At 40.9% G+C, this 25,840-nt stretch overlaps 1 protein-coding gene across 2 annotated transcripts in view; it reads right to left on the minus strand.

Annotated features, from left to right (window-relative positions):
* LOC116261929 (protein SWEETIE) overlaps positions 1-25,840 on the minus strand; it is a 132,427-nt gene that overhangs the window by 9,932 nt on the left and 96,655 nt on the right. Inside the window, exons 41-47 of one of the 2 annotated variants that reach the window (XM_031640879.2) lie at positions 18,053-18,150; positions 17,743-17,839; positions 17,409-17,544; positions 9,076-9,401; positions 8,865-9,011; positions 8,608-8,772; positions 8,364-8,489 (exon numbers count right to left, since the gene is read on the minus strand). In XM_031640879.2, the coding sequence (XP_031496739.1) occupies positions 8,364-8,489; positions 8,608-8,772; positions 8,865-9,011; positions 9,076-9,401; positions 17,409-17,544; positions 17,743-17,839; positions 18,053-18,150 (1,095 nt within the window). The remainder of the gene's footprint in view (positions 1-8,363; positions 8,490-8,607; positions 8,773-8,864; positions 9,012-9,075; positions 9,402-17,408; positions 17,545-17,742; positions 17,840-18,052; positions 18,151-25,840) is intronic. The other variant, XM_031640880.2, reaches the window with a different exon arrangement.

Below are 25,840 nucleotides of genomic sequence, written 5' to 3' on the forward strand. Positions count from 1 at the left end.
GTAAATGAAAATCTTAAGAGAGAGAGAGTTTGGTCACTAGTGGGCGCCAGTTGCTCCTCGTCCGTGGTTTTTTTTCTCTTGTTGAGGGTTTTTCCACGTTACATCGTGTTCATCTTATTCCTTTGTTCCTGATCTTCGTGTTTCTACAAGTGTCATACTGAATGCAAAGTGGTTTGGAATCCTTTCTTCTATGGTACTACTGTGAAATTAGAAGGTCACAACTATGAAATCTGGTCACGAATGTTTATGATGTCTGTAGTAGGACATCAGAAAGACCACATCATTGAAGAAGATGATCCGAGCATTAAAACTAAGAAATACACCACATGGAAAGAAGATAATAGTATTGTTATGTCCTGGATCATGAACAGTGTGCAAACGGATATAGCTCCTACTCTTGCCTACTATACAACTGCCAAACATATGTGGACGTTCTTGAGACAAACTTATTCTCATGACAAGAATGTCTCAAAAATTTTACAAGTTAAGGAAAAGTTACTCAAACTGCAGCAAGGTGAATTGGAACTATCTCAATACTTTGCTTCAGTTAAAGCTGCGTATGAACGATTGAAGGCTCTTCGACCTCCATGCCAGGCATGTTACAAGACACATTTTGAGCAGACTATGGTGGCTAAGTTCTTGGCTGGTTTGTCCCCTAAGTATGAGGTAGCAAAAGTTCAGATGCTTACTAGAGCAGAAATTTCAGATCTTGCCGAGGCATACAATAGACTCAGTAGATTGGCTGTATCTGTCTCTCAGCCCCAGAGTGAGTCTCCTGTTGCAGCCTTAGCTGTGTCTGGAGGGCGTGGACAAGCCACTAGGGGAAGAGGCTCAGGTCGTGGTGTAGGGCGTAGGGGGACCTTCTCTTCTCAGATTCCTGTAGGGTCTGCCCTAGCTGCTACACCACTTGGAGAGACTCCGTCCTCGATGAATTCTGAGAACTCCACAGTGACTATGAGTAAGGCAGAGTATGATCAGCTTATGGCTCAGCGATCTCTTCCTACCACGATGTCTACAGCGGCCTCCTTGGTCATGATGGATTCCTCTTTATCTATTGGAAGTACTTCCCGTGAACCAGGTACCATGTGGATTATTGATTCTGGGGCTTCGAAACACTTTGGCAGTCAGCCTCACGTATTTACTTCATTGCATCGTTTTCCACAGCCTCAACATGTTAGGCTTGCCAATGGAAAGCTTTCTCCTATTATGGGAATTGGGGATGTTAAACTTTCTGGTTCTATCATTCTTTCCCATGTTTTATATGCTCCAGAGTTTCCTGCTAACCTTCTACCTGTTACTCAGTTGATGAAAGATTTGCGCTGTAGAGCCATATTTGATCCTGGTTCATGTGTTTTTCAGGACTTACAAAATGAGAAGACGATTGGTGGCAGCCATGAGCACAAGGGAGTTTACCTATTGTCGGAACCAGTGGATGGCGTGACATCTATGGCTCTATCTACGCCTACCCCATATCAGTGGCATCTCCGACTAGGCAATCCGTCATTATCCAAGCTTCGCGGTGTTCTCCCTAATATTTCTGTGTCTGAGTCATTCCAGTGTGAGGCCTGTCAATTGGGCAAACACACTGGAAGTAGTTTTCCTTCCAGCAGTAGTCCGTCGAGTCATGCAGTTTTTGATCTTATTCATGTTGATGTTTGGGGTTCTAGTTGGGTTGTAATCCAAGCCAAATTTAGGTATTACCTTATTATTATTGATGATTTTTCTCATCTTAGTTGGGTGTTCTTGTTAAAAGAGAGGTATGAAGTTATTGTATTCTTCAAAATTTCATTATTGAAATAAAGACTCAGTTTGGTTCCATTGTCAAAACATTCGTACTGATAATGCTTGTGAGTTCAAATCCAATACCTTGCTACAGTTTTATACCAAATATGGAATATGCCCTCAATTCACTTGCCCCCACACTTCTCAACAAAATGGTATTGCCGAACGTAAACATCGTCATCTACTTGACATGGCTCGTACTCTCATGATACATAGTTGTGTTCTGGCCCAATTTTGGGGTGATGCCATACTTATTGCATGTTACCGAATTAACCGTCTTCCATCCTCGTCTATTGGCAATCAAATTCCCATTGAAGTTCTCGATCCAGATAGACCCCTGTTTTCCCTTCCACCCAAAGTCTTTGGGTGTACTTGCTTTGTTCACATCCTTGGACCTAAAAAAGACAAACTTGGTGCACAATCAATTAAATGTATTTTCATTGGTCATCCAAAACACCAAAAGGATTATATCTGTTTTGACTCCCACACTCATAAGCAGTACATCAATGTGGATGTTACATTCTTTGAGTCACATCCTTATTTCCACTCTACTCCATCACTATCAGGCACGTCGTCGTCTAATCCTTTACCTATCCCACCGGTTCCCCTGCAGTCTGTTCCTTATGATTCATTCCCCAGTGTCAGCAGATTACATGATCCCCCACTGGTATACACTCACCGACATGCTTTTGCTCAGGACTATCCACCAGTCGCTTCTCAGGATGTAAGTATCTTTGATGTCACTACTCCTGCCCAGGATGCTTTTGAAATGTCTTTGGACTTACCGATTGCCTTATGCAAAGACAAAAGACAATGTACTCTTCATCCTATATCTCAGTTTGTTTCTACTACTGGTATTGGTGGGAGCCTACAGCGGTTCGTGTCAGCCTTGTCAGCACATTCTCTTATCTCCAGACACCAACATGCATTACTTGATCCTAGGTGGCAGCAGGCTATGCAGGATGAGATTGAGACTTTAATGCAAAGGGGAACACGGGAATTGGTTGATCCTCCATCTAGTTGTGATGTTGTGGGCTCCAAATGGGTATTTATCGTCAAGCACCTGTCTGATGGCTCAGTGGAACACTACAAAGCTCGTTTCATAGAAAAAAGGTTATACCCAAACATATGAGGTGGATTTCTTTGAGACCTTTTCTCCTATGGCTAGGATGGGCACCATACGTCTTATTGTATCTGTTGCAGTACATTATGATTGACCCTTATATCAGCTGGATGTCAAAAATGTCTTCTTATATAAGGATCTTGACGAGACCGTGTATATGCAGTAGCCTCCTGGCTTTGAACGTCAGGGGGAGTGTGGTAAGGTGTGCAGGTTAAAGAAAGCTATATATGGCTTGAAACAAAGTCCTCATGCTTGGTTTCACAAATTATCAAAAGTTGTGTTAAAATGTAGCTTTAAGAAATCTCAGCTGGACCATTCGTTATTCATCAAGAAAGGATCTAGAGGTACAGTTGTGTTAGTGGTGTATGTTGATGATATTGTTTTGACAAGTGAATGTAAGCAGGAGGTACCTCATACAAAGAAAATTCTACAACAACACTTGCTACCAAAGATCTTGGCCAGCTACGATACTTCCTTGGCATTGAAGTTGCTCGTAGTAAGGAAGGAGTGGTGTTATCACAAGGAAGTACATTCTTGATCTGTTACAGGACACAGGGATGCTGAGAGCTAAACCTGCAACTCTTCCTATGAACCCACGGGTACATCTATATGATGATGACTCAGAAGAGATAGCTTCTCACGCCTACAAATTGTTGATTGGTAAGCTTCTCTATCTGACTAATGATGAAAAAATTTGCGGTTGATTAAAACAGTGCCTGAAGGCACCAGAATATATCATCCACATCATATCTGGGTCATCGGTAGGAGCACCAACAGAGAAGGCAGAGTCTATTACAGTAGTGTTGACATATGAGAAGGAATTTCCAGCCATCTTGTAATCATTGGAACCCTCGAACACATTACCATCAGCCATAGTAAAATTCCAATCAGAATTTTACGCACAATATGTATGTCTAAGGTGCAGCAGTCAACTTCAATCAAGAAATGTATCTCTACGGATCACAGAAATCTTAAAAAAAATATAATAAGCAACTTACTACAGTTTCAGTCGATGAATGTTGCAGCCCCAATTCCAGTTGACTCACATGTGACTGCACACACAACCAGCAGTCCACAATTCTACTCCACCTGAATAGTAGATGGCTGCTACAACACCAGACTTAGTAACCCTACACACGATTGCACATATGACTAGCAGCCTACCATTTTGCTCCACATGAACTACGTGACAGTCTGACGTATGACACACAATATATAGAATGCAATAGTCAAACACCACAGAGAAAAATATCTTTACTGTCCTCAAAGATCATATGAATATCACACGCTATGCAGTAAGGGAGAATCTATAATCACAGAAACTAACCAAATCTGAACAATATAAAAGGAAGTCGAATGGATAACAAATTACAAAGATATGAGTCGACTACTGCAGATGATAGCAGGCCCACGTACAAAACTTCAGAAGACTGCTGCTGATTTCTGCTACTTACTGTTGACTGTTGCTGTAAAGTTCAACATTTTGCATGCGGGCCGGAACGGGTCCAGACCTGGACCCAAGCTCCACGCGTGAAAAGGGAGCTGTCGCGCGAGGGAACTCTTCTCCCTTGTCTTCCTCTTCGTTTCTTCCTCTATTGCGTCGCAGAGAAGAAGAAGGCCGAAGCTGTGGCAGCGGCGACGGCTGGGCCGGTGGAGGAAGGGCAACGGCGGCGGCGCAGCAGCGTGGAGGTAAGCTCGCCCAATTCGTTTTTCCCTCTCTTCTTCTTCTCCTTCCTCTCTCGCTGTTTTTTTTCTGACGCCTCTCCCTCAATCCCGATTTCTCTATCAGCGCCCACTCAGCCCACGCTCTCCCCTCTGCCCAAACTCTCTCGGCCGGCACTCCCCCGTGTGTTGTTGCTCCCACTCGCAGCCCCCTTCTCACTCTCGCATCTCTCTCTGCCCACACTCTCTCTCTCTCTGCTCGAGCTCTCACTCCCCGTCTCTTGTTTCCTCCACTCTCTCTCCCACACAATCTCCCCCACCGCCCAAACTCTCTCGGACTGTCTCCCCTCTTCGTCTGCACTCTTCCCTCACATGTGCTGTCTCTCTTCCACTCCCCTCCTCTCGTGTGCTCTCTCACCCGTCTTCAGCTCCCTCACTGCGGGAGGCTCTATTTTACCGGCAAACCTTCCTCTTGAATTCGCTGTTTTCACTATTTTTGGAGCTGTTGGTTTGGATTGCAGCTTGGAGACGCATCATTCCCCTCATACCAGCGAGTTGAAGGCTTGGGAGGTGACGACAACAGTTAATTTTAGCCGTTTGGGGACCACTCGTACGCTTGAGGTGGCTGCCCGAAACACTACGACAGTTTGGACTCTAAGATTGGGGTGAACGAGGCCTAATCGAGCCTAAATTATTTAATATTTTATGTTAGCGCACGTATAATTAATGATTGAGCATGCTAAACTTAAGATTTGATGATTTAGAATGCATGCTAGCGATGTTGCTATTTTGGGGAAAGTTTAGGACTATTTTGAGAAGGACGAGAATCCACGCGTATATCTATCTCTTTAGCATGATGGGTTGATTCTCAAAGCGATTAGGAAGCATGATAGAGATTGTGATGTTGTGGAGAAGGTTTAGAACCGTTTTAGCGAGCTTGAAATATGCTTCTATTGATGTGCATATACATTGTATGTTGAGAATCTTAATTGCGGGGTAGATGCCTCAACTAAGGAAAGCAAGTGAGAAATGTGTTAGTGATAGATTGATCGAAGCTTTGAGTTTAGACGTTTGGTCACAACCTCAAAGAGTTGTGAAGAGACCTATTGGAGGCCTTTGGGTCGATACTACCCATCGACACCCTCTTGAGGCGATGACCTATGCCTCAATGATTCTATTTCAAACATGTATAGATTGTAAATCAAAACAAGTAGAGAATTTATCATTTGTTTATGTTTGCAGGTATACCGGGCACGTCCAGTAGACCTTGAACGACCAGATTCGAAGCTCGAGGCGTTTTTGGGTATTTTGGTGACGTGCGACAGGTATGGCGGCATTCCAGGCAAATCCCTGCCTGGGGCCAACCTCTGGGATGGGTGTTTTTAGGATCGTTGGATCCTATGGTTGTCATGTGATTGAATAGTTATGATGTGATGAAGTGAATATATGCATGTGATTGATTTGTTGTGAAATAAGTTTTGTTGAAAATTTCTATAAGTCTTGTTTTGAAAATTACTAAGCAATTGCATGTGCATGCTAGAAATGATAACTGTTTAGGACAGATGAGGTGAAGTATCGAGTCGAGTATCTCCTCGACCCCAATTGCGCATTAGAAAGTATCCTAAAATGATAACTGCATAGGACAGCTACGAGCCAATCACGGATCGAGACTACTCTCCATGGTTCGACTAGGTTTTGAAAGATATGATTGATGTGATGAGTGATGTGAATGTTGTAATGTTTCATATCCATTGCCATGGGTATGATACAAATGAATGAAATTGAAGGGTAGTTGTACCCGTAATGTTATGATGACTAGCAAAAAATGTCAATGATACGTGTAGCCCTCGTGTGGAGGCATTTGGAAGTATGGGTGCACTCGTGGAGTGAACCAATTTCATGAGCTAGCCGGTCATTTTGTGAATGTGCTTTCATAATGTTAAATAAGAAAGAATAAGAGATGAGAGGCCACTGGGTTGTGGCAATGTGTTTGGGAGTTGTTCTGCCTTCGCCACTGGTCTCGCCTGCTCGGAGCGCAGGTGGTGCAAGGCCCCAGGGTAGCGTTGTGTGAAGTGCTTGAAGCGTTGGGCTCCCGCCTTCCCAAACTGGGTGTCCTAGGGAAGGTTGAGCAACTCTCATTGGAATTCGCACATCCATGGATGATTGCTCTTCCGCTGCAGCGTGAATGGATCCATATCATTTCGGGCCACCACGGGGGTTGTCTCCCGGCTGTAGGCCCTGTCAATTCACTAAAGCTAATGTAAATGATAAGAATGTGAATGTGAATGTGAATGAAGTGTATGTGAATGAAGTGAATATGCATGAAGTGACTGTGATTATGAAATATGTTGGTTGTGGCCATTGAATGGCCTTTACATGTCGTGGTATATGTGAGGGGCTTTCATGACAAGTCATGTGAATGTCTGCCCTATCACGACATGATAGTGATTTGCTTTTATATTTGTTATATCTCATATTTGAGCCCTTACCTTAGAGGGTTAGGGACTGGCTTGTTGCCATACGGCGAAGGCTAAGCCTTTAGTTGTCTTTCTTTTTCAAGTTTTGGTGGACCCGGGCAGCAGGTTGACCAAATGGCTCTACTCACATCCTACTAAGGAGGTTTTGGGTCTTTTGTAGTGCCAGCGCGTCATGTATTGGTCTTATTGATGTCTTGTTTTTGTTAGGCATCAATGTCATGTTTTCGAGGCATTTTGTCATATGTGTTATTAAGAAATGTGAAGTAATTTTGTATGAATGAAATTTATTATATAATGGAAAGTTTGCCTCATTGTCTTTGATTTGCATAGTTCATTTCCTTTTGAATCGTTGTGTCGTTGCACCTCAATGTTTTATGTTTTAACAAAAAAAAAAAAAAGGTTATTTGAGGGTCAAAGTGTTGAGGTGTGACATGCTATTTATACTCTGAACATGTACACTGACTTCAACCTATGTCTTGTTTTCATGAAGTAACAAAATATATTATAGATCCAAGATAATTTGGATCTGTCCATGTAGGAGGGAGAAGAAAAACTAAAAACCAAACACTAAAAAGACACAGGATTTTCCTCAGTCTAAAAAGCTACCAATCTAGTGTCATACAAGCACCAGGAAAGCCTGTGACTCGACCTGTATATACACGTGCTGGGGCAGGCCCATGTTTATTCAGGTATATTGAAAAGTAACCAAGTCAAGGTTGACTGGATTTTGGAGAAAAAATGAGGTCAAATGCATGGACTACACACGACATAGTGTCACCATGCAAGCCAATTTTGGCCTAAAATATTTTAAAAATTCGTTTTTGGAAAACAATGAAAAAATATGTAATATACATTAATTAAGAAATTTTAAAAATATTTAAATATTTAAATATTTAAATAAAGAGTTAAAGACTAAAAGTACACAGGAGGCACCCTTTAATTGGGCACCAAATGGATTGAGTTCACCAGCGATTCAATATGAATTGGCTGATTCTGAGAACATTCACATTGATTGTGTCCAAGCTGAGGCACACACCGCATCCAAGTCCAGCCATATTAACACAAAGTTGCCATCTCATTTGACAACCAAATTAAAAAGTATACAAAGCATAATTTCAAATTTAACCTGCACTATCCCCACTCTTAGCAAGATTAAAGAGCTAGAGACTGCCTGAGATTTCACTGTTTGATCATTGCTAAACTACTAGAACAACTAGAACATTTCAATTGAAAAATAAGCAACATACAAATATGAAATTCCACAAATGCCTATCTCCGAGCAGCCATTTATTGGCAATTCATAAGCAGACTGCTCTTACCTGCAGCATCTGTCTCTGAGTTGCTGGAAGTGCCATTACAACCTCTTTAAAATGCACAATGGATGCATGACTATGAGCAAGACTAGATACCAATTTTAGCGCAAGATTCTTAACCTCTTGAAATTCCTGAAATGGATATGGTAAGGGAACAGACGATACATCAATGACAATCTAAAAATAATTTGAAGGAAGAAGGAGCAAAATTCTTAGTACGGTTTGGTACATTGGAATTATTTTGACTTACCAAAGCATGATCATTAGTGGGGTTGGATGAAACCATGATTGTGGCTTCTAATATCAAGTTCACAATATCTTTTTTAGATTCACTTGCTTGTGGTAGATTGTGTAGGAAAAGAAGTAACTTCAGGCAATCACATACTATTACCATTGATTTGCGAGTCATTGGATTCTGTCAGAAGCAGACTATTATTGTCAGAAAAAGGAAAAGAAAGCAGGATAAAGATTTACATTTTTTTTTTGATGAAATTTTGTAATAAGCACCTTCAAGAGTTTTTGAGTTAGAAGCAAAACCGCTTCAAGGAACTCCCCCACAAAAAAAAGAGCAAATGAGCATTTGTCCACCTTTGAGCATTCGCCAAGCTCTTTTTCCATGATGGTTTTTAATATATGCAATCCAATGGCTTGAACCTATTGCCATAGATAACCATCAGAGACACTTCTTGGCAACATACAGGGAATAAGAAAAGCTTACCTCCATATGGAAGTCAGAAAGACAACTCATTACGCAGTTGATGCAATGCCAATAAATGGAAAAATAGAATATGTCATCGCCATTTGAATCAGAACACTGAATTTCATAAACCATTTTTGCAAGCAACACATATTCCTCCAAGCAAAAAGAAAGTGCCCGCAGATATAGCTTCAGCAAGTCCCCCCTGTTGGTCGCTGTGTGGATACTTTTAGTGTAGTGCACACAAAGCTGAGTAGTGGAACTTGCCCAAGCACCAATGACTGTTTTCATATTTTCAGCTCTATCAGTATCATCATCAGCTTTGCCTGAAACAAAAATTGAAACAGCTAACATTTCCAAAATCAGAGAGTTATTGGACTTGGACAATTAAGAAAACATGAACCATTCATTTTTTTCTTTTAAGTTCCGTGCAACTTTCTCCAATAATAAAAAAAACTTCCTTTTTTCCGTCTCTCTCCTTATCTCATCCTTGGCCTTTAATCCACTTGAAAAGTGAAAAACCAAAAACACATTATGAACATATCGACAGCATGTGCCTTTGGCTTTGGTGCGCTTCATATTTTTTTTCATCTTTTGAATTTATGCATTAAATTGTCCTTGGTCCATATTAACTATAAGCATAAGTTTGTAAACTTAAGATGAAACAAGTATCTAGAAAACTAAACAATTCCACAATTAGCAATAGTAAGGCATGAAGTAGCTATGTATCTCTTTCCCTTTCTTTGTTCATGTATAAGTACTATTGTGAGGAAAATTGTGAGAAAAGAAAAAAAGTTAACTTCATTAACCCTGATTCTATGAGAAAATAGGATAGGGGGATAATAGAAGGAATTACATCATCAGTCACACATTAACTAAAAATAATAAAGGACTAATAGAAATAACACTTAACACCCACCATCCTAAACTATTTACTAAAATAGGGGCTCATGATATAAGAACTATAACTAATACTCCCCCTCCAATTGAAGCATAGATATCAATCATGCTCAGCATGTCTAAAGAACTCAGCAATGGGAAGAGGTTTTGTAAACACATCAGCTACTTGATACTTTGAAGCCATATGAATTGTAGATATACCTCCTACTTACACCATATTTCAAATCTAATGGCAATTAACCTCTATATGTTTGGTTCTCTCATGAAAATCAGGGTTATTGACAATATATGTGGCAGCTTTGTTATCACATCTCATCTTTATGGGAAGATCAACTGAAACATCCAAACTAATGAGCATAATTTCTATCCATGTCATCTCAGCAGCAGTCCACGCCACAACTCTATATTCTAACTCAGCACTCGATCAAGCCGCTACAACTAGCTTTTTACTTCTCCATGGTATCAAGTTACCTCCAATGGAAACAAAGCAGCCGGTGGTGGACTTTCAATTATCTATAGACCCAGCATAGTCTGTGTGACAGCCGACAGCCTTAGAGAGAGAAAACGTAACTTCATTCACTAACCCTAATCTCCATAATAAAGAGATTAGGGTTGAAGAGAGATTTACAAAGTACATCAACAGAAAATAGAGGAATGTTTAAAGAGACCTCCTAACTATTAAATATTGCAAAGAACCACCTAGAAACATAAACTCTTCTAATTCAACACTCTCCCTCAAGCTGGAGCATACATATTAATCATGCTCAACTTGTCACAACATCTAGAATAGTCACCAATAGGAAGAGCTTTAGTGAAGACATCTGCAGCTTGATCTTCTGATGATACATGAACGGTGGTTATGGTTCCTCCTTGGACGAGATCCCGAATGTAATGGCAGTCCACTTCAATATGTTTAGTTCTCTCATGGAAAACTGGATTATTCGCAATGTATGTGACTGCTCGATTGTCACAATACATATTCATGGGAAGCGGAATCGACACACTTAGGCTAGATAGCATGGATTTAGCCCAAGTCATTTCAGCGACAGTTTGAGCCATAGTTCTGTATTCAGATTTTGCACTAGATCTTGACACAACACCTTGCTTTTTGCTTCTCCACGATATAAGGTTGCTTCCCACAAATACACAGAATCTTGTGGTAGATTTCCTATCTTCGACTGAGCCAGCATAGTCAGCATCACTATAGGCTTCCACTGACAAGGTCTTGCCTTTTGCGAAAAAAAGTCCTTTGCCGGGAGATGATTTCAGATATTTGACCACCATTAAAGCAGCATCCCAATGAACTTTCCTGGGTCTTCCCATAAATTGACTTAGAAGCGTAGCTGCATGTGGATTCAGTTCAGATCTGGGCTCATGGAAGATTAAATGCACGTGGACCATATTCTTATCATATGTTTTATGACTGTGGAAAAGTGGCTGCAAGTGGAGTAGCAACACATTGGGTATATTTTTTTATCAGATTGAATGTATGTTTTATAATCTGGTGGACTGATTTGGAACAACAAAGTTTTTTTTATATGCATATGTGGATACGTAGAAGCCTGGTGGACTGTTTTGAACAACACATTCATATATTCCTGTTCATTTATTGATTGTTGTAATTGGTGGACTGATTTGAACAACAAAGTTTTTTTTATATGCATATGTGGATACGTAGAAGCCTGGTGGCCTGTTTTGAACAAGAAGTTCGTATATTCTTGTTCATTTATTGATTGCTGTGATTGGTGGACTGATTTACTGAGCAACAAGTTCACAGAAATTCTTTTTAAGGACTGCTTTTGGTGCAAGAATATATATATATATATCTGCTGCCTAAGTTTTCTCAAGTTGATTGCTGCACGCTATACTCTTGATTGTATCATAGTGCAACCAGATTAAGATCAAATTGTCAAGTCGTGCACTATGGCCGCTGAAGGCAAGACAAAGACACAATATGAGCATAAGAACACATGCAATCTCTTTTCTTATGGCTCTACTGTAAAGTTAGATGCTCTTAAGTTGGAAGACAGATGTTGAGATAAGCTTGGTCGTCCTTCCGCTATACCCCTAGGAAAAGGTGTTGCATCTAAGCAGGGCAAGAATTCATTACAGTCTCCTATTGGATCTATCCAGGCAGTTTCATCAGTAGTAGAAGGGTCTTTACCTTCTTTCAATCCTAAGACTGTGACTATGAATATCAACAAGTCAGAGTATGAAAAGTTCTTAGCACACAGATCTACTCAACCGTCGGCCTCTACAGTTATGATAGACAGTGCTATGTTCGTTGATGTTGCTCCACATGATATATGTACTACTTGGATTATTGATTCAGGAGCATCGAGACACTTTTGTAGTAGGCCTTCTACGTTTATCGTGCTACACTCATTACCTCAGACACGTCATGTGAGACTTGCAGATGGTAGATGGTCTCCTATTATGGGCTATGGAGATATTAAGATTTCTCAGTCTATGACAATTCCTAATGTGTTATATGCTCCTAAGTTTCCCACTAATCTTTTATCAGTTGGACAATTGATTAATGATTTACATTATCGTGTTACATTTGACTCTGGTGCATGTTCATTTCAGGACTTGCAAACTGGGAAGACGATTGGTGGAGGCTATGAGAAAGGGGGCATCTACTTCCTGTCTGATTCTGTGGGTATTACAGCCGTCTCGACTTCTTCATTGTCCTCCTCCTTCCAGTGGCATCTCAGACTTGGTCATCCATCTGTCTCCAAGCTCTGTCACCTACTTCCTCATCTATCAGTTCCAGAGTCGTTCCAGTGTGAGGCCTGTCAACTTGGCAAGCACAACCGTAGCAGTTATTCATCAAGTCTTAGTCTTGATCTTCTTCATGTTGATGTGTGGGGTCCTAGCAGAGTTGCTAGTAGGTCTAGATTTCGTTATTTCCTCGTCACTGTTGATGATTATTCTCGAGTCGCTTGGGTTTTTCTTTTGAAAGAAAGGTCTGAGGCCATATGTACTCTCAAGAACCTTATTATTGCAATAAAGACCCAATTTCGTATTCTTGTTAAAAGCGTTCGCACTGACAATGCTTTTGAGTTCAAGGCATCTACCTTAATGAAATTTTACTCTGATAATGACATTTTTCCTCAGTTTACTTGTCCCCATACCTCCCAACAAAATGGAGTATCTGAGCGGAAACATCACCAACTTTTAAATGTGGCACGCTTTGTAATGCTTCATACTAATCTACCTGCATATTTTTGGAGAGATGCCATCCTCACTGCTTGTTACTTGACCAACCATTTACCCTCATCCTCCATTGACAACAATGGTTCTCATTAAACTTGTGTACCCACAACGATCCTTGTTTCCAGTAGCTCCCAAAGTATTTGGTTGCACATGTTTCGTTCACATACTTGGACCCACACGTGATAAATTGGGTGCCCAAGCCATTAAGTGTATCTTTATTGGCTACTCCAGAAATCATAAAGGTTACAAATGCTTTGACCCCTTGACTCAAAAGGAGTATATCAGTGCGGATGTGACATTCTTTGAGTCTCAGCCTTATTATAGTTCCTCACCTACCTCTACTGAGATGCCATTGTCATCTTACCCACTACCTATTCCTCCTATTCCTTTGGGGTCATCCCCTTACGAGTCTCCTTCTAGGGATTCTCCCGTTGTAGTGTCCAAGTTTTGTGATCCTCCGCTGGTCTACACACGTCGGCAAGACCCTTCTCATGATCCTTCCCCAACCGCTTCTCAGGAGGTAAGTACATCTGAAGTGAGTATACCTAGTCCATCTGATCTCTGTCAGGACTAAACTATTGCTCTGATACCATGTTACAGCCAGCAGCCTTAGGCAATCAATGGGGTGCCGCACACGTTCTGATCTACGTGACAAGTAGTGGCAGTTTCTGGAGCAATTGCTAGAACTAATGATCGAGTATACACTACTCCTGAAAAACGATTAGGTGAAGTCACACTGTTGCGCTGAGTAGATGAATATGTGTCTTCCATATGAGTGTCTGTGGCTGTCTCAAACTCATCAATAATCCTCTCACCTTGTGTGTGGTCTATGTCAGCTCCTTGGCCTAACATTTTAGCATTCAGCCATGTATCATATACATCATTTCTTGCATTGGGTGTTGCCTGTGTCTCCTTTAAATCCTTCAACCTGTGCTCATCAAAAACAACATGTCGTGAAATATGCACACGTCCAGTCTTTGGATTATAGCACCGATAGCCTTTTATAATTTTCTACATAACCCACAAATCTACACGACAGCTCGATCTTGGAATTTATTTCTCAGAGAAACATCAACGTGCACATAACAAATGCATCAAAAAACACGTAGTTCATCATAATTTTGTTGTTCTTGATGTAGAACAAAGAAAGGAGATTTTCCCTCAAGTAGAGATAATGACAGTCGATCAATGACATGAACAACAGTATGAAAAGCTTCAGTCCATAAATTCATGGGCACATCTGTATTATGCAACATACTTAGTGCACTTTCAATTATATGTCTATGTTTTCGTTCAGCAATGCCATTCTGTTGTGGTGTGTGTGGACAGGAAATCTGTCTGGTGGTCCCATGATTTAGTAAATACTCAGAATTCATTTGAAGTGAATTCACCACCACCATCACATTGAAAATGCACAATATTGCTGGAGTATTTTTTTTGGACCAAGGCATGAAATTGGGTGAACAAGCGGAAAACCTCTGATTTATTTTTCATGAAGTAAATCCAAGTGTAACAAGAATAAGAGTCAATGAAAACAACATAATATTTACTCCCAGAAGAAGAAGAAATAGGAGTAGAACCCCAAACATCAGAATATATGGTATCAAATAACTTCGAAGCTCTCTTATTTATTGACTGAAAAGGAAGAGCATGACTTTTACAAATATGACAACTTGAGCACATGCTAGACTCATGACCTTTGTAATAGTCCGTCTGCAACAAGACTTTGAATGAAAGACCGACTACAATGGGCTAGACGACCATGCCAAATGGATGGCTTATCATACTCTGTTATATTGACTTCATTATGACTAGGAAAGGATAAATCTGAAACACAAGACTTGGACACCTTTGGAGCTTCTTCAATGACGTACATATCTCCTTTGCGAACACCTTCAACGAATGTCTTCTTGGTTTGAGTATCCTTGACAAAAACAGGAGTAAACTCAACAGACGAATGAGTATCATCGATAAACTTTGACACAAAAATGATATTTTTCTTGACATTTGGAACAAGAACATTCTTTAAAGGTATGGAGGAATGAGCCATGGATATCTGAGCATTTCCAATGTGCGATATTTTGTGATGGGAACCATCTCCTGTAACAACTGAGCCTTTAGCTAAATAAGGGAGAGCATTAAAAAGCTTACCTGCATCACCAGTCACATGGGCTGCAGCACCAGAATCCACATACCATTGTCCATCCTCATTTTGCCTGAGATTGACTTTAGACAGAGCTGTCATTAAAATTTGCTGTACATCAGGAGAAATGTTCGATGCTGCAAGCGTGTTCGATGCAGTCGACCCTGCTGCCTTATTGTCATGTCTGACATGTTTTCCCTTGTTTTGAGGATTTCTGACTTCACATGTCCTTTCTTATTGCAATAGAAACAAGTAGGTATTCTTCGTGGTACATTTGTCTGTGCATTTGTGTTAGGTGTAGGAAGAATACCTTTCCCCATCCTTGTCTGCGAGTTCCAAACTCTTGGACGACTGCCATGCAAAGCATGGGCTCCAGTGACCAATACATTGTGACTGCCATAATGCACTAATTCTTGTCGCTGTACACGACTCGCTTCATCTTGAATCAATTTCGCTTTCAGATCTTCAAAAGAGGGAAGAATAGGCAATACTTCTAAAGCAGTGCAGAAAACGTCAAATTCAGACCCCCAATCCACTCAAAGCTTGTTGTACCTTGTCCTTGTCGCTGACTGGGTGCCCTATGATTACAAGCTGGTTGCTGACATTTTTTATTTCATGTATGTACTCCAAGACTGAACGTGTTCTGCGTTTAATATCCTGAAATTGCCCCTTGAGTTGTAGAAATCTACCTTTTGATACTTGAGAATATGTGGTAGCGAGAACATTTCACAACTCAAGTGCTGAAAGATCATCATCAACACCCGCCAGAACTTCCTCTGATAGTGTAGAGGTAATATAGGCAACAAGAGACTGATCATGTGCCATCCACGTCTCATATTCGGGATTGACTTCTGCAACGGTTTCTTGAACTTGCCCTGCAACATTCTTCACCTCTCGCATGACCCACTCAGGTGGCATAGGAGTAGTGCCATTGAGATGTCCATAGATACGATGACTCTTGATGAACGGGACTATTTGACGTTTCCATGTCAAGTAGTTGGTATGGTTTAGCTTTTGTGAGATGAGTTGAGAGAGGAAATTGGACGACAAGATGTTGGAATTCCGATTGTGATCCATACTTGCAACAATCAGGAAGTTGGAGATTAGGGCAGAAAGTTGGTGATTAGGCCCACGACAGAGATTAGGGCAGAAATTTGGGAATTGGGGCAAAAAGTTGGGGATGAAATTTGGGGATTAGGGTAAGAAGTTGGAGATTAAAGCCCACGACAGAGATTAGGGCAGAAATTTGGGGATTAGGGCAGACGACAGGGATTAGGGCAGAAATTTGGGATTAAGGCAGACGGCAAAAATTAGGGTTAGGGCAGATATTTGGGGATTAAGGTAGGAAACAAAAGATTAGGGTAGAAATTATAGATTCTTACCGAACATTCTCAATGGCAAAACCTGCTCTGATACCATGTAAGATTTTGATATCTAATGCCAAACCACCAGCTGAAGTTAGATGCAAGAGGAGAAGAAAAGGAATGGGCTGCACGTACAAGAGAGAGAGAGAGAGAGAGAAGAAAGAGAGCAGCAACCCTAACGTCTGCTGCCTGATATCATTATATACTGATTTGGTATACAATAAAATACACAAAACAATGTTAAAAAATACAAGTATGCCACCGCCCATTATGATTGGGCATGTGGAGAAGATGGGTCGGGTCTGGTTGACCCAATCCAAATCGTACAATCTTTAACAGGAAGGGCCGTTGCGTCCCTCATTTCATATTGATTTTGTAAGAGTGAATTATTATGTTTTGTTTGAGACTTTCTTTCTTATGAGATTGTAAGAGTGAATTATTATGTTTTTTTTTATTTTATCATTTTTAATTTTTTAGAATATAAAATTCGCCGTGTCCACATACCCGTATCGTAACCGCACCCATGTGACATAGGTGATGAATAAAATTAATAAGAGTACCTACATCATGCCACAATACATATTTAGTATTCTATAATATAAATAAATGAACAACAACAAATAAGAAAAACAAAAAACCATGAAGCAGAAATGTTTTATTCTACATCTCAATGAAAAAGAGAACACACGAAATATAATTGAACATTCTTTTGTATGAGAAATATCCACCTTTAAGTTGTTGCTTCAGCAAAGGCAGAACTTTGTGGAGAAATGCAATCAATGGTGACAACACTATGTAACTCGTAGCACCTCGGAGACAAGTATAGCTTGCACACAGCAAAGCCAGCAACAAACTCAATTGTTTCTACAAGCACAAAATTTGTAAGATGATAGCAAGAGTCCAAAAGAAATTCACCAACTTATAACAACAAATAAGCACTTGAAATAGAAATCATCCCTGAAAACATTAAATGACAGTATCTTTAGAAAAGATATTAAAATGAATAATGATTCAAGAAAAATGAACCAAGAGAACTAAATTGCAGAAGAAAGAATAACAAACCTCAGCAGACATGCGGATGGCAAGAGTTTCAGCTACATTCAGTGAAGTACAAAATGTTTTGATGCACACAGGATCAACATGTGAACGTTTCAGAACTCTGCACAATTTGCAAGACAACAGAAAGGAACAAACAGAAAAATGTTATCTGGAACGTGGCCTTGTACTGTGAAAACCTGACAATGGGCAATTGACTACTCATTCCCAAAACAAAAAAGGAATTGCAGAGAAGGAAAACAACAGAACATCTACATGCTTCCCTGCACACCTATAAACATAAATGAAAAAAATGAGAACCAACAGATCTCCAAACCTTTCAAAAGCCATATGAAGTTGCTTGATGCAAAGCTCCGTTGTGAAGGCTGCAAATTCTTCATTCTCAAGATAATCAATAGGACAATTCTGCACAATCTGTTTCACAAAACAAGATATGTAAACATTTTAGTCATACTACTATGAAGGTCAAATGCCCAGAGAGAAAGAGAAGGGTGGGGGGGGGGGTTTGTAGAGGACGGGAGGGAGAGAGTCATATACTGAAGTTTAACAACTGGCATGTGGCTGATAAAATTAGAAAGAAATTGAGAGGTCTTTTCAGGCATGGGAATTAGGATTTCAGGATCTCTCTCTCTCTCTCTCTCGTGTTCAATCCAAACCTGAGACATATTCAGAGTAGGTTGTCTGTATTGTTCAATTAAAACCAGAATTTGAATCATACAAGAACAATGCATTTTATAACACTGTTTGTCAAGCGCAACAATCTCTCCAACATTATCTGAAGTGTAGTTTACATTATGGACCAGCAGAATTCTGTTATTACTCATGGTCATGCTATCTACAACTACACAACTAATAAGTAACATCCTTATAAGTACGATAGTATCCAAGTACTAACGTTTTATTTCCTAGCACTGACATTTTATTTTATACAAATTCGGAAAGTGGAATTTTCTAGTACAATTGCAGTGGTGCAATTTATGAGATTTGTCATATGTGTGCCTACACATGTGGGTGTGCATGGACGTGTAGATTCGTCATCCACGAGGCACCCACCCTTCTTTGTAGTAAGGAACAAAAAAAAAAAAAAAAAAACATTACCTCACTGAACACACTTGTATCCTTACAATATCTCTCCCAGCTGTGCTTTGAACAACCAGTGACCAACGATAGTGAGCAATCTTATTTAGTGACCGGCAACTGAGTCATTGTGATTATCCAAATATCCAATAAATATACATTTAACGGCATTAGAGGAATGCTTATCATTTGTCATCCAGTATATAGCATTTATTGTTAAGAAATATGCATTGGGATTCTAGGCTTAATCTTTTAGGTATAGTTTGTACTTCATACTTCATAAATATATTTTGATAGTTGATTTTTCTTTGTATTTATGTAATAATTTTGCAGGACATTTTTTTGTATTTCTCTTATTTGTATGTCTGCTGCATATTGCAGGCGTGCAGAAATTGCTCGACTTCCCAATGGCCATTTTTACAGCCATTGGAGACCCCAACGGTTCCTTTTTTCTTTATTTATTGGACTGAATGTGCATTTTGTAACTGATTCAATGATATTTAATAAATTTTACTATGTTGAAGGGGCTTTTATTTTCTTCAAATAGGTCTTCAACAAGTGAGATATATCCACCCTCAGAATCTGGTCTAAAAATTTTGATATTTACTTCGAACTGATCTTTTACCAGTCGATGAAAATTTTTCAAAACATGAGAATACTTCATATTTATGTTTCAAGAAGTATATCAAAACATAGCCAGCAAAGTCATTAGTGAAGATAACATACTATGAACATCCACCTTTATATATAATCAGAGTAGGTCCCCGTACATCCATGTGGGCCAATTCAAATGGAGATTTGCTTATAGAAGTTCTATTTATAAAAGGTAGGGACTTCAATTTTCCCCATAGTTGGCTGACTCGCCGAGTTGGCTCCGGAATCGCCCAAGTCAGCTCGGATCGCTAGAATAGCTCACCCCTGACACAGCCCAACTGGCCCAACTCGGCCCTCACTCGTCCTGACTCGCTCGATTCAGGTTATTTTAAAACTCAACTGAGTCCACGAGCCAACTCGCTGACCCGGTGACCCAGTGATCTGCCGATCTGAGTTTGAGTTACGGGTTTGCTAACTATTTTTTTCCAAAAATACATTCACTACATGAAAGCTTTTTATTGCAGTCACTATATAATTTCCCAATCATCTTCTCTAAGAGGTGATCTTGCACTTAATACTTTTCAAATGAGAATATAATCTTGCAACCATGATTTGCAATTTGTGACATTGAAAGGAAATTTAAATTCAGCTTAGGTATATAAATCTAACATTTGGTACTTTCAAAACTTTTGATTCTTGACCTTTTTCAAGGTTTCCAGTCGTTTTAATTTGTAAAGGAGTCTTATCAGCAGTAGATACTAAACTAAGACATAAACTCATTTTAGTTTTTCAAAGACAATTTTATTGGGTATCGTATGAAAGGAAGCATCAGAACCTAAGAGACAAGCAGAGTTCGTTATAACAGCAGTGATGGTTGTTTGTCTTCTCTTCAAGTAAGGTTGATACTTCAACAAGTTGAAAGAATGGAATAGCTTCCAATGGAATAGAGTCTTCTTGATAGGTACCGGTAGTTGAAGCTCTTTTATCATTCTTCTGTAATTTTCAGCATTTAGGTTTAATATACCCCTGTTGAAGGTAATGGAAGAAAATTATTTTTCCTTTATTTCACTCATTATTATTTTCAAAGTAAGGAGGTCTACAAGACTTCAAATGATGGCTGGGTTTGGATATGGCAAGAACATTATCATTCGCAGATCTAAATGACCAAGTCTATTTTCTTCCATAACCAATTCAGATTCTTCCATAACCAATTCAGAAAGTGCTTTATTTAGAGTAGGAACACTATATCTATGAAGAAGGGGTGTTTTAACAATATCAAATTCCGACCTTAATCCTATGACGGTCTTTTTTCTCCATCCTTCTCTCTCTCTCTCTCTCTCTCTCTCTATTTCACACTCTATTTCATAGGCTCTCCTCTTTCCTAAACTATGTCACATGGGTATGAACAAGGGTGCTGGTATGGGTACGGGTGTGGAGTACTTTTAAAAAACTTGGGTATGGAGCACAACCGTACACACACGCACACACTGTAACACTTAATGTCTCACAGTTTGGATTGGATCAGGTTCCAGACCCGGACCCAAACTCCATCGCATGAAGAGGAGCCCGATGCCGGCTCTCTCCCCCTTCGTTCCCTCGCTGGTTCGCACCTCTTGCTGGTTCACACGACACAGAGGAACAAGAGGCAGAAGAAGGGCAGCGGCGACAGAGGTGAATGACAGCTGCAGCGCACAGGTGAGTCTGCCGGTCTCTCTCTACCTCAACTTTCTTCTTCCAACCCCTCTTGCTGCTCTCTGTCCATCTCCCCCTCACCGTTTTCTGTCAGTCACCCCCTGTCCTGACTCCTGAGTTCTCTCCCGCAAGCTCTCACACCCTCTTGCATTCTCTCGCGTCTTCAGTCTCCCTCTCTCTTGCCTTTCCCTGCTTCCCCCGAGCCGTGTCGCCCCTTTCCGATCTTTCTCCCTCTCTTTTTTGAGCCTCCTTTCATGCTCGCACATCTCCCTACTCACACTCTCCCTATTGCCAGCCACTCTCAGTCGCAGCATTCCTCACTCTTAGCGTCTCTCACTCTCACCGTCTCTCACCCTCGACCAAGCATTCTCTCGCACTCTCCCTCTCGCATGTCTCTTCTTTTTTTCCCCATGCCCGATTGCTGTCTCTCTCTATCCGTGTGTGTCTCCCTTAGCCGAACCACCTCCCTCACAACCGGACGCCCTTTTCTAACGGCAGACCTAGTTGATGTCTCTTTCGCTCATTCTCAATTGTCTGTTGTTGGTTGGATTGCAGCTTGGGGAACGTGTCTTTCCCCTCATAGCAATGAATTGATAGCATTGGTGGTGACGACAGCAAACGATCTTTGGCGTTGGTGCTTAGTCGAATGATTGGTGTGGCTGCCGAGAGCACCACAACAGTTAGGACTCTAAGAGTGAGGTGAGCGAGGCCTAATCGAGCCTAAATTGTCTAATATTTTCTGTTAGTGCATGTATAATTATTATTTGAACATGTTGGACTCAAGATTGGATGATTTAGAATGCACGTTAGCGACTTTGCGATTTTGGGGAAGGTTTAGGACTGTTATGGAGGGACGATGATCTATGCATATGATTATCTTTTTAGAATGGTGCGACTAATAATTGAAGCGGTTAGGAAGTGTTAACGTATATGTGTGCTTGGGTCCAGGTCTGGATCCTGTCCGACCCGTTGTCTTGATGTACTCCTTTTTAAGTACCGTGTAACCACTTTTTCATTTGAATGAGAAATTAAGTGTGAGAGAGGTACCGGCAGCTAGTGGGCACTGGAACTCCAAACGTTTGTGGTTTTTCTCCCTTCGAGTTCAAGGGTTTTCCACGCTACATTGATCTTTGATTTCTACTGCACTCTCGATCCTACTTTTCTACATGGTATCAGAGCCGATGCGGTTGCGAGTTTTTCTTTTTCATGTTGGACGGAGACTCCCCTATCCGGTTCTTGGCGTCGTCCAGCAGCCTTCATCGTCTTCCTCTGCAGTTTGTGCCTTCTTTGGTGGTTGTGGCGTTCCCGTGAAGCTCTGCTGTGCTCTTCACTGCACGTCTGCCAGTGTTGTCGCATTTGCCTGCGCATGCAGTTGACCAGAGCGATCGCCCGACTCTCTGCTGTGTCGCCCAACTCCCTGTTGCCGCGGCTCGACTCAAGACTATCACTGCTCTCCTATCGCTCGACTCCCTCCCTTGCAGTTGACCAGAGTCGTCACTGACTCTGCTGCATCGCCCGACTATCTGTAGCTCGACTCAACAGCCCCCATTGCCTATTGCCGTCAGTTTTTTTGCCACTGTGGAATGTTGTCGGACTGGACCCTGCCTGAGCTTCTGCCGTCAATAGTGCTCATTGTCGCCAGCATCACACGACTTTTCTTGTTGGCCGTTCGACTGAGTTACGCTGTTTCCTGCTTCCGTCTGCTGCACGGCGTCCACCATCAACTGACCCACCGCCAGTCTACGAGTGCGTGGGGACGCTGATTCTTTTGTTGTATCGCATCCCAATCCTCTCACTGGTATTTTTTCTCTGCCGCAATTGTTGTTCTGTTGCTGCGCTACTGCTTGTCATAGGCATTTTTTTTTCTCTACAATTCTTGATTGTTGGGTTACTGTATTTGGATGGCGGAATCAGCCTCCTCTGCTGTTAGTACTGTCCAGGCAGATATTGAGGCCTCTAAAACCGAAAATATCCCTATTCAAGTCACCACTATTTGTCTCACCAAGAATAATTACCTTCAATGTCCTGCTGCCATCACTATGGGGATTGCTGATCGAGGGCGAATTGCTTATGTAAATGGAAAGAAGACTGAACCACTTGAGACTAACCCAATGTGTACGTGTTTTCTTGAGGACAACCAAGTCAAAACTTGGATTGTCAACTTTGTGTCTTCCGATATTCAACCTCTCATTCTTCGTAAGAGGACTGCCAGAGATATGTGGGTCATCTTAGAACAGATGTATGGCCAGAAGAAGAAAGATGTTCGAGTGTACCAGTTGATGAAGGATGTTTATGCCCTACGGCAATGAGAACTTTCTGTGGCCGACTTCTATGCGGCATTGAAATAAAAATGGGAGGAACTTGACTACTATTCTGATGATACTTGGAATTGTCCCCAAGACCAGCTGCATCATTGGACCAAGGAATGGAAGAACAAGGTGTTTTTGTTCTTGGCAGGGCTAAAGGATGACTTCGAAGGTATAAGGAGTCAAATTCTTAATTCAGAAAAAACATTTAGCATTGAACATGTTTATTCTCGTATCGAAGCTGAAGAGCAACGACGTCATGTTATAACAGGGAAAGGGGAGGCTTATACCTCGTGTAGTGAAAGGTTTGCTCTTGTTAGCCGAGCTCCTATGGGGGCTACCCGACCCTCTCAAAAATGCACTCACTGCAAGAAAATTGGTCATTCCATGGAGTTCTGTTAGGATTTGTATCATGAAAAGAAGAATAGTTGTGGGAGGTCTTCTAGTGGGAAGAAGCCCATGTCTGATATCACTAATCCTAATGGGGGAAAAACATCTATCTCTGTTGATCAGATTCGTGAGCTTCGTGCATACCTAAGCCAAATTGAAACTAGTCAAGCTGAGGCATCAGATGATGTGAGAGTTAATCGCGCCCTTGCTATCTCTAGAGAAAAAGGTAATTATTGTATGGGAGAATGGATTGTTGACAGTGGTGTCACCCACCACATGACTGACAACCCCAAGTTTTTTCATGATTATAAGCTTTCGTCCGGAAAGGAACGAGTTTCACTTGCTGATGGTTCCTCTATCTTTGTAGCCGGGAAAGGGAGTCTCTCACTTTTAAACAAGTTCTTAGTTCACAATGCTTTGCATGTTCCTCATCTGCCCTTGAATCTGTTGTCTGTCAGAAAGATTATGAAAGAGTTGAATTGCGAACTTATTTTTTCTACGAATCGTTGTGTTTTGCAAGACTTGGTGATAGGGAAGAGGATTGGGATTAGTTTGGTTTCTGAGGAGCTATATCGGTTACCCATGCATGTTGCCACAACTCTCATGACGGCGGTTAGCAAAACAAGAAAAGTAGAGAGGACTCCATTCAGTTGGTTTTACGTTGGCATGAGCGCCGTGGGCATCTTCCTTTTGGGATTCTTGGAAAGTTGTTCCCTGACTTATGTTCTAGTTTAGATATGACTATAGTGTCTTGTGATGTATGTCATTTGGCTAAACATGGAAGGGCTTCATACCCTGCTTCTACTAATTGTTATAATGAAGTTTTTGTCTTGATACATTCTGATGTGTGGGAACCTTCGGGAATTCCTTCTTGTCATGGTTTTCAGTACTTTATAACTTTTATAGATTATTGTTCTCGTAACACCTTTGTATACTTACTAAAAGATCGTAGTGAAGTGCCTAATGTCATAGAGACTTTCATCCTTCTTGTGGAACTCAATTTGGAACCTTTGTTAAGAATTTTCGTTCTGATAATGCTCGTGAATATGTGTCATTCTGTTGATAGCTTTTTTCAAAAGAGGGGGATTGTTCATGAGACATCTCAAAATGGGGTTGCTGAACGAAAGAATCGCCAATTATTGAATGTAACTCGAGCTCTTCTTTTTCAACGTCATGTCCCAAAAAAGTATTGGGGGGACGTTATACTGACCAATGCGTATCTAATTAACCGTATGCCTAGTCATGTGTTGAAAGGGCAGACACCTCATTCAATGTTACTAGGGAGTCGTCAACCTTTCTCTCTTCCACCTAGAGTTTTTGGCTGTGTTTGTTTTATTCACTATCACAGTCCAAATATTAAAAAACTTGATCCAATGTCGATTAAAAGTATGTTTCTAGGTTATTCTCCCACTCAAAAAGGATATAAGTGTTTAGACCCTTCTACTGGTCGTGCCTATGTCACCAAAGATGTCACCTTCCTAGAACATACTTCCTATTTTGGTGAGAATTCTCTTTAGGGGGAAAGGTCTACAACAAGAAAAGAGTATTCTTCAAATCAAGAGATTCAATTTACAGATGTGTTGGAGTACAAAAGGAAAGAGATTCAGGTTACTGACCTTCTTGAGCACAATAAGGATGATGATTGCTCAACTGGAAATGAGGAGGAACATAACCGCTTGTTTGGGCAGGTTTACTCCAGGTGAAGATTGCCTGCAACAGAACCCACTGGTGAGGTGAATGGTGACAAAAGTCCTACTCCCAATCCTAATGCTACTCCTTCCTTAAATGACCCAAGTTGTGCTCAGGACATGTCGGTTGAAGGTACTCAGACAGAGATTGAAAATGAAGAGTTACTCATTGCCCTTAGTAAGGGTATCAGGTCATGTACTCAACATCCTATTGGTAATTTCATATCTTACTCTAAACTGAGCAAGAACTACAAATGTTTTATATCGTCTCTTTCTATAGTTGTGATTCTTAGGACTGTTACTGAGGCTCAGAGCAATTCCAAGTGGGCTCATGCGATGCAAGAAGAGACGGAAGCA

The sequence above is a fragment of the Nymphaea colorata genome, chromosome 10, assembly GCF_008831285.2.
Source record: "Nymphaea colorata isolate Beijing-Zhang1983 chromosome 10, ASM883128v2, whole genome shotgun sequence".
Classification (NCBI taxonomy): domain Eukaryota; kingdom Viridiplantae; phylum Streptophyta; class Magnoliopsida; order Nymphaeales; family Nymphaeaceae; genus Nymphaea; species Nymphaea colorata.